We start from the raw sequence: 15,308 nt of genomic DNA on the forward strand, positions 1-15,308 counted from the left end.
CACTGTAGCGATTCAGAAGTACAAGGAAAAAGTGAACATGGGAGAAAGCAGTTTTCATTAAAAAAAAATGGCTGAGCCTCAAGATGTCAACGGGACACAAGTGGCTTTGTATGAAAAGATTTTTTTTAAATCCGTTAGCAGCCGGGAGCAAAAATGGTTGTGTCTGAAATGACACAAAAAATCCATTAGCAACCAGCTGCTCAAATGGATTATAAGGACAGTTTGAAAGGGGCCTTGGCCAAAAGGAATGCATAGCTCACACTGATCTTATGCAGACTTCCCATCAGCTAAATGCACCACAAAAAACTAGCATGAGCGAAACCACCTTACTCATCTGGACAATGAATGCCACTTCACCCATTACATCTTGAAGGTGTATGCTGAACGTATTCAAAGGGTACGCATTATAGGGTAAAGAGTTAATGTAAGAATGGTAAATCTGGGTTAGTCACTATGTAATGTGTGAAACTGCTCTGAAGCTAACATATTGCCTTGGTGTTTATTTAAAAAATCTTGCAAAGCTAAGAGAATATGGTGGTTTATAAGGGCTAGTTTATACAGTCTTCAGAATCAAGAAGTAAAGCTGAGATAATGGAGGATTATATGTCTGAATACTCCCCATACTGGGAGAATTCTATTCCCTGCTAGCAGAAAAACAGCACATCAGGAAGAAACGTTAAGCTGAACAATTCTTCCTGACAAGTTAATTTTCTATGGGGAGGATTACTTTCCCCCCATGAAGTTACATTAAAACATACAACCACGCCATTGAATCTCCAGTCCACAAAAGTGATACCACTTGATTCTACTGATTGTTAAACTACCCCTGAGAGTCCATAAGAGTCCAGCTCACCTTGTATTTAATAATTAGAGCAGGTGTAATGGAAACTGCAGCACTCTGGATACATCCTGCAGCCATTTAGGCAGATTTAATGCTGCTCTTCAGGCTGCCTTGGCAATTAACCATTAGTTAACCTGCAAAGATCATTAATAAGAGGGAGGGGGGAAAGCAATTCAATTTCCATGGTGACTCAACCCTTTGGCCTTCTCAAGTAAAGGCTGTTAGCTGTGTCAAATTATCTAAGATGCCCCAGAGATGAGGAAGAACGCCTGTTTAGGAAAGTGAGCTGAGAATAGCCAGATTCACTGCCTTGCCCTTTCTGATGGAAATCTAGGTCAGGCTGAGGCATTCCAAGGTAAATCATTCCATTTAGCATAATCTAGCATTAATCAACACCATCCACCAGAGTCCAAGTGCCAAGATGAACCAGGTGACAGACCCTGCAGAGGATCATTGAAAGAAAGAAAGAAAGAAAGAAAGAAAGAAAGAAAGAAAGAAAGAAAGAAAGAAAGAAAGAAAGAAAGAAAGAAAGAAAGAAAGACAGACATACTAGGATTATAACCAATGAAATCCAGCCACGGCACGTGTGAGCTGCCACAGCCCCGCCTCACCTGCCCAAAATGACTGCCCTCAGAAATCCAACCTCAAAACATTCAAGACAGAAAACATGCTTGTCTGTGACCTGAATGCAGGTTGCTAAAAACCACAAAGATGAAGAGAGCCTGGAGGCAATTTCAGACAAGAACTTTGCACAAACTTTGGTATTTAAAGGAGACCCAAGCACCCCCCCTCCCCGCCCCACACACACACCCCAACAACATGAAGCTCCCATGGGTGACAATTTATACGAGCGCCACATGGATTCCAATTTGTAGTTTATAAATCGAGGCAAACACTGAAGCAGACCTCCTGATGAGTATATGGCTTTTCCGTGGGGGTGGGGGGAGGGAGAGATCCTTTTGCCTTCTGTCTGCCAGAGACTGAAAAGGAAATCTGCAAATTCCTCCCTTTGTGCTGCCTCTGCTCCCAATAAATCTACTGTCTTGCACCCCCCCCGTTGTACGTTCCTCTCCTTTAGTAATGGGACTGCCATCGTTCCCATAGTACACACAGGTTGCATATCGTGTCGAGACCCTTTCACTCTTGTGGTGAATAAGGGCTGTGAAGGGAAGGCGCTACTCCCCAAAGTGGTCAATTCGTAAGTACGTTTACACACACAAACACCTCTGATGCACCCCTCTCATATCTGGCTTCCAAAACAAACAAAAAAATTATATATGGCAAATCCTGGAACAATTTCTACTTTAAATTAGATGCCTTGGAGATTTGTTAATGACAATTCAGCATTAGAAACAAATAAAGACTATTAATTGCTTTCATCCCAAAATACAGGAACCCTCCCCTCCACATTTGCTGTTATGAACATGCAGCCCCCCACCCTTAGAAAACATATCAGCATTAGTTTAAACAATGATGCTCTTTTCCATCTGGTACTATAAAATATTAGAGAATCAAATGCAAACATTCCTCCAAACACATTTTTTATAGAAATACATGCATGTAATTCACAGATATTCTAGCACTGTAAACGATTACAAAGAAACAGAAGCAAAACATAACATACACATGCAAAACTGTGCCCCCCGAAGCATGCATACTCAGGGTTTAAGCATTTGTTTTTAGCCAAAATAATTACTAGGTCATTAACCACAAAACAACCTAGCAATTATTGAAAGCATCTGTTCTTCATGCTTGTGCTGGATTCCTCTTATTTCTCTTCTCCAAATGTACTAAAATTAAAAGACAGACACACATAGAAACACACACACACACATGCTGTAGCTTAGAAGAGCAGCACATAAAGAAAACAGAAAGCATCAGGGTTTAAAGTGCTATTTTTCTTGAACAAAAACAGATAAAAAGATCTTTGAAATCGAAAAGCCGATCGCGTGCAGAAATTTGAGTTCCGTTTTCGATGGCATGCAATCTCCAAGGAGACAATTTCTAATTTAAATAAAAACATTTTTTTAAAAAAAGTAATTGGTGCAAATGCTTTTTTCCTCCGTTTTTATTTTTTTTCTCTTTCGACTAACAGTCTCTTAAACCCTGCATGCTGCAGTGCTTTAGCCTCTGGTCTGCATCGGCCGTGAGAGAAGAAGCTACCTGAGAGGTTTCACAGTGCCATCTCATATCCATGTCTGCCTGGCTACCCTGCGTGCTTATAGCTTTTTTCTTAATTCTTAATGGAAATCCTAGGAAATTTAGTCCATCCTCTGAAATCAATACTGGTGACAGGAGAGCTCCCTGACTCAGTGGGAGATCAAGATGATAAATTGCCTGCGCATCAGCCCGGCCTATCAGTGCTCTGCACACGGATGGAAGACGAACGGGGAGGGAAACAAAAAATCACAGAGAAAGCTCCGTGGGTCACATGCCACGGAGAAGCCAATGGCTGAACTGCTGCTGCAGGAAAGGATGATGCAGTTTCTTCTGCGGATGAGAAGTGTCGTGTTTCACCATTGGGTACCACTCTAGAGCCAGCCTGCTTATCCCCCCTCCTTTTTTTCTTGTTTGACAATTCAAGGAGGGTATATTACACCGTTTCATTTATACAGTCACCCACACTCGGCATCATGTTTTAAAATTCTAATGGCATGTAATTAAATCAGATCTAGGGAGGACAGTGTGAAGGGAAGGCTAGAGGAGAGAAATGAACTTCCAGCTGCCATGAACCTGCTGAAAATATTTTGATCTATTTCCCTTTGGTTGATTGCCGTGTTTTTGCTTCGTATTAATTTGCAAACTTAAACAGTGCAATTAGCGCACCGCCCTCGATCCACGACCACCTTGGAAAAAAAAACAAAACCTTCTGACTGTAATTATCATTTTATATCCGGGCTAATGAATGACATTGGGTGTGCATGCTTGATAATGACTGTTTTCTGCACGCCGTTTCCACAAAGACAATTAGGCAATATCGAGAGATACATGATGGAGACGCCACTGTGCTAATGGGAGCTGCAAACTTTTCAAATATTCATGCCCTAAGATGAGAAGTGTTTCATTGTTCTTTTTTTCCAAGGCAGAGTAAACAACAAAAGGGAGAGGCTCTACGGATGTTTCCAGACCCTCTGGCGCGTAAAGTAGGTCAGCAGATAGGCAGACTGAGATAAGCAGAATGGAAGGTTATATTCTGTATAGTCTTGGGGAGCTGCAAAAATTTGGGCAAGCTGCTAATCAGACAAAACAATTAAAACAGTTGACATGAAAGGGGTCTTATCTGGGGAGTGCACCCCGAGATTCGGATCAGCATGAGATTCACGTAACCAAGGTTCAGATAACACGGTTTCTGCCCTATTCAGCATTTGCTGCTTTAGCAGAACACGCTGTTATTCTCTTTGCCATATAAAGCATGTACTTATTTACTGTTAACACTGTCCTGACTGCGAAAGTGACAATAATTCTTTCTCAAGGAGCAAAAGCACATCTGGGAAACCATATGGAAACCTTTTCCAAAGCACATCTGTTATCATTCATCAATCAGCAACAGCAGATATATTGCATAGTTCTTCCAAGGTAAGTGATGTGACTATAGATCTGCCTGGATAAAGAAGGTTGAATGGGGGACACCCAAACGTAGAAAGATACATGCCATCAAAAATCACCCCCTCCCAAGGAAACTGGGTTAATTCTTATGGTCCTCTGATTTTGAAATCCTTATCTGACAATTCTGCTGGCAACTCTGAAATCCAGCATGCTATCAACTGGGGTGGATTTGATTTAAATCAAATCAATTTAAATCATGATTTAAATCACTAGTCAGTAAAACTAGACTTAAATCATGGTTTTCTACCTAAAGACTCATTCTTGCTGGTATAATCTTAATATTTACAACCAGATGAAGGTTTTATTTTTAGAATAATAATTTTTTGGATTACTTTTACAGTTACATCAAAAATACGAATTTAGTTATACTAATAGAAATACACAGATATATAATTATGAAATTATTCGGAGGTGAATATTGATTTGGGCCACCAGGCTTCAGATTTCTTTGTTGCAGTGTTGGCATTTTGCCAGCTCCAGGTTGGGAAATACCTGGAGATTTTTGGAGCCTAAGGAGGGCAGGTTTTGGGGAGGGGAAGGATTTCAACGCCATAGAGCCCAATTGCCAAAGCAGCCATTTTCTCCAGGTGAACTGATCTCTATCGGCTGGAGATCAGTTGTAATAGCAGGAGATCTCCAGCTAGTACCTGGAGATTGGCATCCCTGTGCATGCATGCCTGCCCTACCCATAGGTAGAGGAACTTCATTAAAATATTCCCAAACTGGGTCTCTTTTATGGCTTGCTGGCATTATAGATTTTCTTCTCCAGGGAAAGAATAATATGATAAATCTTGGGCTATACACACGAAGATCCCCAAACCTATGGGTTATTCTGCTCAAAAGGTTTCAATTTCATTTTTACTACTTGCCCCATCCATCCTCACGCTTAGCTCCTCGTGCAGATCTATTCCACTCCAAAGTTTTAGGTCCTGGTATGACAGCTGCGGCGCCAGTGAAGGCCTGCACCACTCTGGGGCGCCCAGTCACCGGCGTGTGTGCCACCCGGGACGGCATAAGAGCCCATTATCCCGGGTTAAATGGGTACTTATGCTGGCACGGGGTCACGCCAGCGCCTACGGAGCTTCGCCTCCCCCCCTCAGGAATACACTCATAGATTTGCAAAGGAACAATGGGATTAAGGTCATTTTCTCAACTCTGTATGTGTCTTTTTCTCAACTCTATGTTTATTTTATAACATTTTTGCTGTGAAGAAGAGGCATGTTATCTCTGCACACACAAATTCAGTTTTGAGAACTGCAAAACCAAGCATCTGTGATATCTTCTAGATAGGAAAATTGTCCAAAATAGTCTTACAGAAACCTTTGGAAGAGCATGACATTATGAATGGATTAATGGAATTCCATTTACCAAACATTTTAAACATTGCATGAATATACATCCTCATGCTGCATAATTAAAAACTAATCCTTATTTCAGGGTGAATAACCTTTGGACTATAATGGATCTTAAACAGAAAACTATTTGCACTACCATTAGATGGTTTTTTTCCTCAAAAAGCATTTTATTAAAAAAAAATCCAATTTAAATTTTACAAATCTGATTTAAATAAAAACTGATTTTAAAAAATCATTGATTTTTATCTACCCTTGACATCAACAGATCTGCCTACACGCCACAGTATCTGCATTCCTGTGGTATTTCACCCATTCCACACCAAACCACATGATTTTCAGTCAAAAGTCTTACATCAAGCTGAATTGTGTGATATTGTCACCATTTCACCACAGACCATCTATATTCTCACTACTGAGGCACACATGCCCATTACTATTATCACAATATTTTAGTCTTTCAAACCACTCCGTTTCCATCCTTGCAAGCTAAACATCACAATGACATGTTCGTGCAAACTCAAGACTATAAAACCCATCATGCAGCATGACCATGAACAAAACATGCACCTGCAAAAGCATCCAGAGCCTTTCAAAGTAGTCAACAAAATTTACCGGCCCACATTTTAAAGTAGCACGTTCACTTCATTTAACTTCATCTAGGGCACAAATAGCTATGCCAATGATTGTGGCTTTCCATTTGCACAATCTGTAAATTCCGGATACGCACAGCCATGATATGGATAAGGGTCATATGGGACAGGGTGACTTAACCCATCAACACCTGCTCACTTTTGCTATTTAAACAGGGCTCTGTTATTAACATTTGAAAGGGAAAATATGGGTTTTCATTTTAAATGGAAACCCTTCCATACACAATTTTAGTAACAGCATGGGGAGCCTAGTTTTGATTAGCAAAACTGAATGGGATTTGTAGGATTAAATCCCTTCTCCTCTTTCTGCAAATCAACAGCCCATTCCTGAAGGGGGGTAGATCCCCAGTGGCCGGGAGCAGAGCAGCCTCACCACCTCCTCAGAGGCTTCCTGGTAGCCGAAAGGAAAGAAAAAGGCATTTACAAAATAAAAACCAGAAATTGCCTCCATTGACCAAAGCAAGGCTACACCACCCAAAAGGTGATGCAGCAACACTGCAGCTCGAGGGGGAGTTCCCGGGGTGAAAGGGGTTTGGAAGCTGACTAATGTCAGCTCCACCCCTCAGAATGCCCTGGGAAAGCCCCCCCCCCCCAATGCCGGCATGGGCTTTCCTTTCCGGGAATTCCCTGCCGGCATGGCTGCAGTCGCGGTGGGGGCCAGCGCAGCTCTGCAGCTCCCAGATGCTGGCGTGTTTGCCCCCTCACTGGCATAGGTGCCACTTTATTCAGTGATAAGGGGGCACCTATGCCAGCTTGGGGTCATGCCGGCTCCTAAGAAGCCTCAGGAATGCAACCCAAGTCTCTGAATGCTTCCAATTTACCTTTTAAAGAGTGCTGGGGAGGCTAGCCACCTTCTAAACTGGTTTCTTTAGCAGCCCCTTTAATATCACTCGGATCTGCAGCAATTATCAGGTGATGTTATTTAATCTCCATGCCATGAAAACCTTCAGCTGCCCATTTCTGTGCATTAAAGGGAGAGAGCTTTTTTTCTCTTGGACCATTGGCAACCTTCGATTTTCGTCACTTCTGTTTATGATGTTAGTCACTTGTGACATACTGATAGCATGCAAACGACAGGGGAAAAACACAAACTCGCTCCCTGTTTCTTGCTTTATCATCCTGAAGCAATTCCTACTCACGCAGCAGATGAAGCAAGGGGCTACTATACACACACTGGAATTATACATGCTATGAAGGGGAGCTTGCCCACAGAGAGTGAGGAGGAAATCCCAGGGCTCAGAATGTTCAGTTCTGAAGGGAGCAACATCCCACTCACCTGAAAAGCCCAAGATAGCCTGATCTTGTTAGATCTTGGAAGCTAAGAGGAGTCAGCCCCGGTTAGTACTTGGATGGGAAACCACCAAGGAAGATTAGGGTTGTCAGGCAAAGACAGGCATTCGCAAACCACCCTTTTTCAACGCTGTTGTTCTCCAAGTCACTTAAGACCATGGCAGTGGAGAGACAGCAGCTCCACATACATACAAATATGGAGAAAGCTTGTGGTCTGAATCCTCGTGTGCCTCAGCCCCACTGTCAGTGGAAAGCACTTCTGCTTGCAAAAGGGGGAGGGAGTTCTACAATTCCTGTGGACTGCCTTCAGTTGACCTCCCCTGTGCTATATCTGACTCTACATCCCACAGGAAGGTCATATGGGGGTGCATCAGGAAGGGGGAGGCAGGAGAGTGGTACTTGTTTAGGGCTCTAAGATTCAGCCCTTTAGGTTTTCCAGAAATGGACTTCAAGTTTGGAGAAATGAATTGTTACCAAAACTCATATGGGAAAGACAGGATACAAATCTGGAAATAATATATTGGGTTTCAGAAACAAAACAACCTCTACATTTAAACTAGGAGGAGATATCACGGCTCCTCTTCCGAGATAGGACAATAGCCTGGGCTATCCAGATCAGGACAGGAGATATCATACCCTCCACATTTCAAACAGTTCTTCCAAAAGATAATGGGATGTCTTTAAAAATCTGCAAAGAAAACCCAGCTAAAATACAATACAAATCAACACAACAAAAACAGCAGTAACCAAAACCAGCATCAAAAAATATTAGCAAAACAAAAGAGAACATTAACCAACAGCAATAAGTTCCTCCAGCATAAGGTAGGATGCAGGTCAACATTCATGCCATCTTCCACAAAATGATTTCATTCACAAATTCATCTACCAGTCATCATGTGTGCAAACATCAAGAGCAGACCATTCTGAAATGTGCGTGCATGCACACATGAACAAGCTCTGGCATAGGAGGACCAACTTCAGCCTCCTCTCAAGGAGACTCTTGCCAGAATTATACACAAAACAGACTGCAACAGATGCTAAAAGTATGCCATTTTAACAACTCAGCAACATTTAAACAGAGAATACAAGAATCTTGCTTGGTATTTTTAAAAAAGTATACCTATAAGAGAATTTTTAAACAGAAAATACGCCTGATATTTTGAAAGGGCCAAGAGTTCTCCTAGATTCATATTACTGAACAGTTCTTCTTCCACATGTACTCTGAAAATCCCGTTTTACAAACCAATTTATTTCGTAAAGGGGACGGGGAGAGATGGCCTGCACCTATATACGCTGGAAAGCCCAAACATCTTTTCAAGACAGACAGTAACTGAAGCTGACCTTCAATCTCCTCCCACCTTAGAACGGCAAATCTAAGGTGGGAGGAACAATATTCTGAAGTTCTGGAGAGCACTGTTTTCCCAGCTCTGTGTGATGTATGGAGACCATGGAAAAGTACATAATAATTCCGTGGTCTTTAATTCCCCCCCTCCTTTTATTCTCTGTTGATTGCTGGTAATCTTGTCTTTCTAGTTAGAATAGGTAACATTTAACAACTTTCTCCTTTACTCACCTATTTATCCCCTCCTCCTTTATAAATAAGAGGCGGTGATTTCTTGGTGGCATACACATTACCCAGAATAAACCAGAGAGACAGCAGGCAAGTAGCATTTGCAGCAGTACACTCTGCACTTTTTTGCCTCGATCCAATGAGTCGTGACAGCTCCAAGGGTTAATGTTATCAAGAACTTCTCTCCAGCTCCCTTAGGGCTCTTTGAACATCACTCAAAACTACTTAGGATAATGAATGTCTACAGTAAGGAAGAAGACAAGTGATCTTCAGCACAGGAAAGACAAAATTAACTTAGCAATTATTCTAACAAAAGCTTAGAGAGCCCAAGCTCATTTTGAACTTTATTCTCCACCATCTTTTCTGTTTCATTCTGGGGTAAAAAATGTCAGAGATTTCATCTCTTATTTAGTAATCCATTTGCCTTGATTCTTTTTTTGTTTAAGCCTCAGCCTGCAAACACAGAATCATTTATTTCTCTCTTCTTTGCTGCGTCGGTAACATTGGTGAAATTTAACATTGTTGCTGATGTTTGTGGCTGCTTCCATATGGTGATGATTATCCGCATAGCTCTCGTTGCCATTGAGAATGCAGAGGCATTCGAAGCTGCTATGAAAGATACTCACAGTAGTTTCTGTTGCACTTTGCTTGCCTTGATTTTCTTGAATTGTCAATTATTTGATTGCCATGGCATGATAATAATATCATATATCTAATTCTAAACCTGGCTACTCTGTGGATAGTAAAACCCAAAGAACGGGGCTAGGCACACAGAGGAGACATTTCCTACAAACCCAAGGGAACCCCCAGGTTTGCAGAAAAATCTACCCCAATTTTAAAAAACCTTACAAGTTTTCAGGAAAAGACTGGGATCTTGTCACTCCGAGTTACTGCCATTTTAACATGTGTGCAGGTGAAGCCACCTGCCACTGCAACAGATGTGTTAGCCAGGCAGGTGGAGGTGTTGGCACTGCAGGTGGGTGGGCTGGCTGGTGAGCTGCTGGCTGTACAAGGGGGGGAAGAAAAGAGTATTCCTCCCAGAAAGTCTCGCAGATCCCTGCTTGTAATGGTCAATTGCTGTGATCTACTAGCACCTCTGAATTCTCAGCTTTATTTTAAAATGTAAGTCTCTATCCCTTTTTTGCTGCAGAGATATAAGGTGAAAGGTATACATACCTCTCCAACAAAAAGGGCTTGAGAACCTAGCTGTAAAAAAAAAAAAAACACTGGGAATTTAGAGGAGCTAGTAGATCATATAAAATCAGGCTTGGGAAAGATCACGGCAAAATAAGAAAAAACTTGGAATGTGGATGATGAGGTAATGATATCAGGTGGACGCTCAAGAAAAGCTGCTCCTGTCAAACTGAAGCAAAACTTCCCTGTGGAAACAATCTGTCTGTATATACAGCTCAGTACATACAATCAGATACAATCATGCTGTTTTCTTGATGTCGATCAGTCACTTAGAGAGATATGTCCCTGTAGAGAAACCCAGGGCAAACAGTGCCTCTAGGGTGGGGAGTCACAGGGAAAATGACAGGAGAGGAGTAGGGTTAAAAAATCCCCTTGCTCCACAATGTGGTCCCATTTCATGGCTCCTCATGCGTTCTCCTCATGGCTGATGCTTATAAATTGTAAGCACAAGGGAGATCAGGTCATGGATCTCCAATATCTCATCTAGTTTGTCCCTTAAATACCACAGAGAAAGTCCTACTAAGTGAAATTAGGTATGACATCCAGCAGCTGTACATTTCTCTACTCCAACCTAAGAAGAGCTATTTGCACAACTTTCCGGTATCTTTACCAGATTGTGTTTTCTGAAAAAGCTCAAGACTTCCTCTAATTTCCAGCAGAACAATCCTGACTGCAAAATAAATAACTGTATCTGACAAAATATTCTTTACAGTCCCACGTAGTCTCACCTATTATTTCCTAATAAACTCAAAGTTATGCACTTGATCCCATATATCTGTTCTGCTAATGGGGGACTTTGCCCAAACACAAGAGTTCACCCCAGATACAAGAGAAAGAGCTGTTTGCAGAATGGATCTGTGGTATCCAATCCTATGCAAATGTAACCACAGGTGCACACATGAGTATCTGGGTCCTCCACAAATATCAGTAAGATTTGCATAAGGTGATAAAGTAAAACAAACAAAGCAGCCCCCCAATCTTATTTCTTCTCACGTAAACAACAATTGGATGAACCCCATGGTGCAGGATGAACCCTGTGGCGCAGACTCGCAGAGTGGTAAGGTGCAGTACTGCAGTCCAAGCTCTACTCACAACCTGCGTTCGATCCCAATGGAGGTTGGTTTCAGGTAGTTGGCTCAAGGTTGACTCAGCTTTCCATCCAAGGTCGGTAAAATGAGTACCCAGCTTGCTGGGGGTAAAGTGTAGACAACTGGGGAAGGCAATGGCAAACCACCCCATTCACATAGCCTGCCTAATAAATGTCATGATGTGACGTCACCCTATGGGTCAGTAATGACCTGGTGCTTGCACAGGGGACTACCTTTACCTTTACCTAAACAACCACCCCTCTAAGAAGAGTGTTTCTTCAAGCTTTCAATCTGTTCAGTTATGCTTACCTACAGTGCCCCCATGTCTTGTGCCCAGGGGGTCAGATCTGACTGTCACTCTGTTGCTCTTAATGACACCCATAATCAGCTGCTGGAGACAGTGGACTTCACTGTGACACTGCATCATGCAAGCAGTGCCAATCACTGAAGAGATCCCCTATGAGTTTAACCCAGACACCATAAACCAAGCCTGCCCAATGTGTGACTCCCCCAGCTGAATGCTGCCTATCAGTCATTTAGTCCACCAAGAGGTCATTAAACTTTCTGTTTTTTCCCCCTGCAAAAACAGGGGATTTGTCAAGCATCAGACAGATAATGTATGCACTGTTCATCCATCGGACAACACATGGTTGATGTGCTACATCCGAGTCTAGGAGTCACAAGGACTTGTACGTTGGACATTCTATCACTTCTGGCTGTGAATAACAGAGAGATGCTCTCCATTACACTACAATAGCAAATCTAGTTGCTAATAACAGCACTGGTGGTTGGTCATGTAAACTGTCCTGACACATCTTGACAGTACTGAATAACACCAGCATAGTTTACTAATAGTGTTATAATTACTGTCAGAAATGGTTGTGTACTCCAGCCTAAATGGGGATAATTGCACATCCTTTCATCACATGGATATTATGATGATAAATATATTGCTAACTGATGGGAACCAGATAAATGCATATGATTGATTGATTTTCTAATTAATCCTTACATACTCGCTTAATTAACTTGGCAAACAGCAATATGCAAGGACAACTGCATGGGTTGTTATATTCAGCTCTGTAATTTTTGTTTCATTGGCTTCTTGCATACATCACATTTCTCAGACTTCCAAAATGTTAACATGTCCCAACTGTTCACATTTGAATAGAGCTCATTTCCTTTTTCTCTATATGGGATGGAAAAAATGGTAGGAAGCTGAAAATATGATGATTTTAAGTTGTCAGAGTAGTTCACATTAGATAGGCTTGGTTTTCAAGTCAAGGATGAAGGATATCTTGTAGTTTTTGGTCTTTTAGGCATGGCTGTTTCACTGGCTGTCACCCCCTGATGACTTTGGGTCTTTGTGTTGATTATGCATGCCATTTCTGACTGTCAGAGGTCGCCTCGTCCTCCCCCTGCGTTTTGCCCGCGTTTTCAAATTTGAGATAAAACAGATCTCTGAAAACACAGGCAAAATGCGGGAAAACACGGGGAGAGCTAGGCGACCTCTGACGGTTGGAAACGGCATGCATAATCCACACAAAGTCATGAAGTCGTCAGAGAGGTGACGGCCATGTATAAAACTTGCGTGAAACAGCCATGCATAAAAGACCTTTATTCCTTCATGAGGTCGTCAGTTCAGGAACATATTTTTCTTTCCACATAAAGGATCTTCTCCCTCCTCCTTCCTTGGTGTATCAGAGTCTGACACAACTAGATGCCGAATGCTGGTTTGCATGGAATTGAACGTCAATAATACTTCTCTTGAAAAAGATAAGTGAATGTGTTTTATCCAGAGTTTCACAGTTCAATGTATTTAAGATAGAGAATATCTTCAAAGATACAAAGAACAATTGTAAAAATGATTTCCTAGGAATAAGCCCAATTGAACTGAATGGGATTTACTTCCAAGCAAACCTTCTTTGGACTGCTCCCTTTGGCATGATGACCTTTGTGCACTGCCCAAATGTTGAGCAACTGACCTCAGGATTGAAAAAACTGGAAATGGAGGTTTTAGGGAAGCTACAGCCTGCAGCAGTGATCATGTTTTGTTTATGCAGCAAGGGCATGCAATCCAGCCGCTCAATCCGCAATCCACAGCAGCCATTCGTCTGCAGTGGCCATAATGTGTTCGCTCGGCTGTAGCCACTAATGCTCCTTACCTACCATGGTTTGCGATGAAATCCTAAGCAGAGCCATGTCCTTCTAAATCCAGAATAGGCTCAGAAGGGTGTGACTCTGCTAAGGAGTGCATTGGGTTGGTTGACTAAAATATCAACCTGTCTTGAAAAACTGAGAATTGGCAGTGAAGCAATCAGAGCTTGGAAGCTATGCAGGGTCAGCCAGTTAATACTTGGACGGGAGACCAAGGAAGACTGGGGGTTGCTATGCAGAGGAAGGCAATGGCAAACCACCTCTGCTCATCTATTGCCCTGAAAATGCTATGGTCCTGGGGTTGCCATGAGTCACTTGTGATTTGATGATATATATATATATATAAATATATAATTCTCACATGAGCCCCCTGCCTGCGGAAACTCAAATCTGCAGATAGGGGGCATGCTTCTCCCCAGTAGATTTTTCTTCAAACTTGGGATACTCCCGAGTTCGCAGAGAAATCTGAAAAATAAACAAACATGGGGAGGGGAGGTTAAATTCTCCCAATATTCAAAAAAGCATTGTCTGTACATGTGCAAACAACATACTTACTGATGGGCAGTGGGAGAGGGTCCGGGCTGCGGTTGGAGCCATGGAGGCTAGTGGCGGTTGGTGGGAGTAACTCCAGGCTCAGCCCCAGGTGTGGCAGAGCACAGAAGACGCTGTGGGCCTGACCGCAGCAGCGATGGTCACCAGGAGTGACCTAGTGAAATGGGCAGGGGGAGGCCTCTGGCCTTGCTACCCCTGCCCAGAGCGGCTCCAGTCAAGGCACCAGGAGCGGGGTTGTCTTTGGGCGGGGTGGGGAGGTAAGCCGCAGCATGCCCACCCAGAGAAGTTTGGGTGAGCTGCTGAGACAGGGCTGGTGGGGGGGGGGAGAGAAAGAGAGAGTTGGGGTAAGGGGCAGAAACTGAAAGAGAGTGCTGGGGGGCAGAAAGAGAGAGCTGGAATAGTGGGGCAGAAAGAGCGAGAAAGAGAGTTGGGATGGGAAGGAAGAAAGAGAGAGCTGGGCTAGGTGGCACAAAGAGAGAAAGCAATCTGGGGTTGGGTGGCAGAAAGAGAAAGAGAGGGGGTAGCAGGGCAGAGAGAGCTGGAGTGGGGGTTGAAAGAGAGAGCTGGGCTAGGTGGGCAGAAAGAGAAAAAGCAAGCTGGGGTAGGGTGGCAGAAAGACAGAGAAACAGAGAGAGCTGGCGATCTCCCAGAACTACAACTGATCTCCAGATGACAGAGATCAGTTCCCCTGGAGAAAATGGTTGCTCTGGAGGGTGGATTCTATGGCATTATACCCTGCTGAGGTTGCTTCCCTCCCTAAACCTCGCTCTTCCAAGGCTCCACCCCCAAGTTGCCACGACTTTCCCAACCTGGAACTGGCAACCTTAAGGGGAACTGATCTCTGTAGTTGGGTGATCCATTGTGATTCTGGGAGGCCTGCTGCCACCACTGCTGCTGTGTGTGTGTGTGTGTGGGAGGACGCAGGTGGGAGGCCAGGAGGGTGACATGGGTCAGAAAGAGAAAGAAAGAGTGATGGGATGGGAATCAGAAAGATAACAGAGGCAT

The 15,308-nt window shown here is 43.0% G+C and overlaps 1 protein-coding gene across 28 annotated transcripts in view; it reads right to left on the reverse strand.

Moving 5' to 3' along the window:
- The window catches only part of NRXN1 (neurexin 1), a 1,090,355-nt gene that overhangs the window by 51,362 nt on the left and 1,023,685 nt on the right, over positions 1 to 15,308 (reverse strand). Inside the window, exon 1 of one of the 28 annotated variants that reach the window (XM_056853805.1) lies at positions 3,005 to 3,385. The exons of 26 other annotated variants lie outside the window; for them this stretch is intronic. In XM_056853805.1, coding sequence (XP_056709783.1) covers positions 3,005 to 3,037 — 33 coding nt within the window. In that variant the 5' untranslated portion in view covers positions 3,038 to 3,385. Of the gene's footprint in view, positions 1 to 3,004; positions 3,386 to 15,308 lie in introns of those variants that run through there. One more of the 28 variants, XM_056853806.1, reaches the window with a different exon arrangement.

The sequence above is a fragment of the Euleptes europaea genome, chromosome 7 (assembly GCF_029931775.1).
Source record: "Euleptes europaea isolate rEulEur1 chromosome 7, rEulEur1.hap1, whole genome shotgun sequence".
Classification (NCBI taxonomy): Eukaryota; Metazoa; Chordata; class Lepidosauria; order Squamata; family Sphaerodactylidae; genus Euleptes; species Euleptes europaea.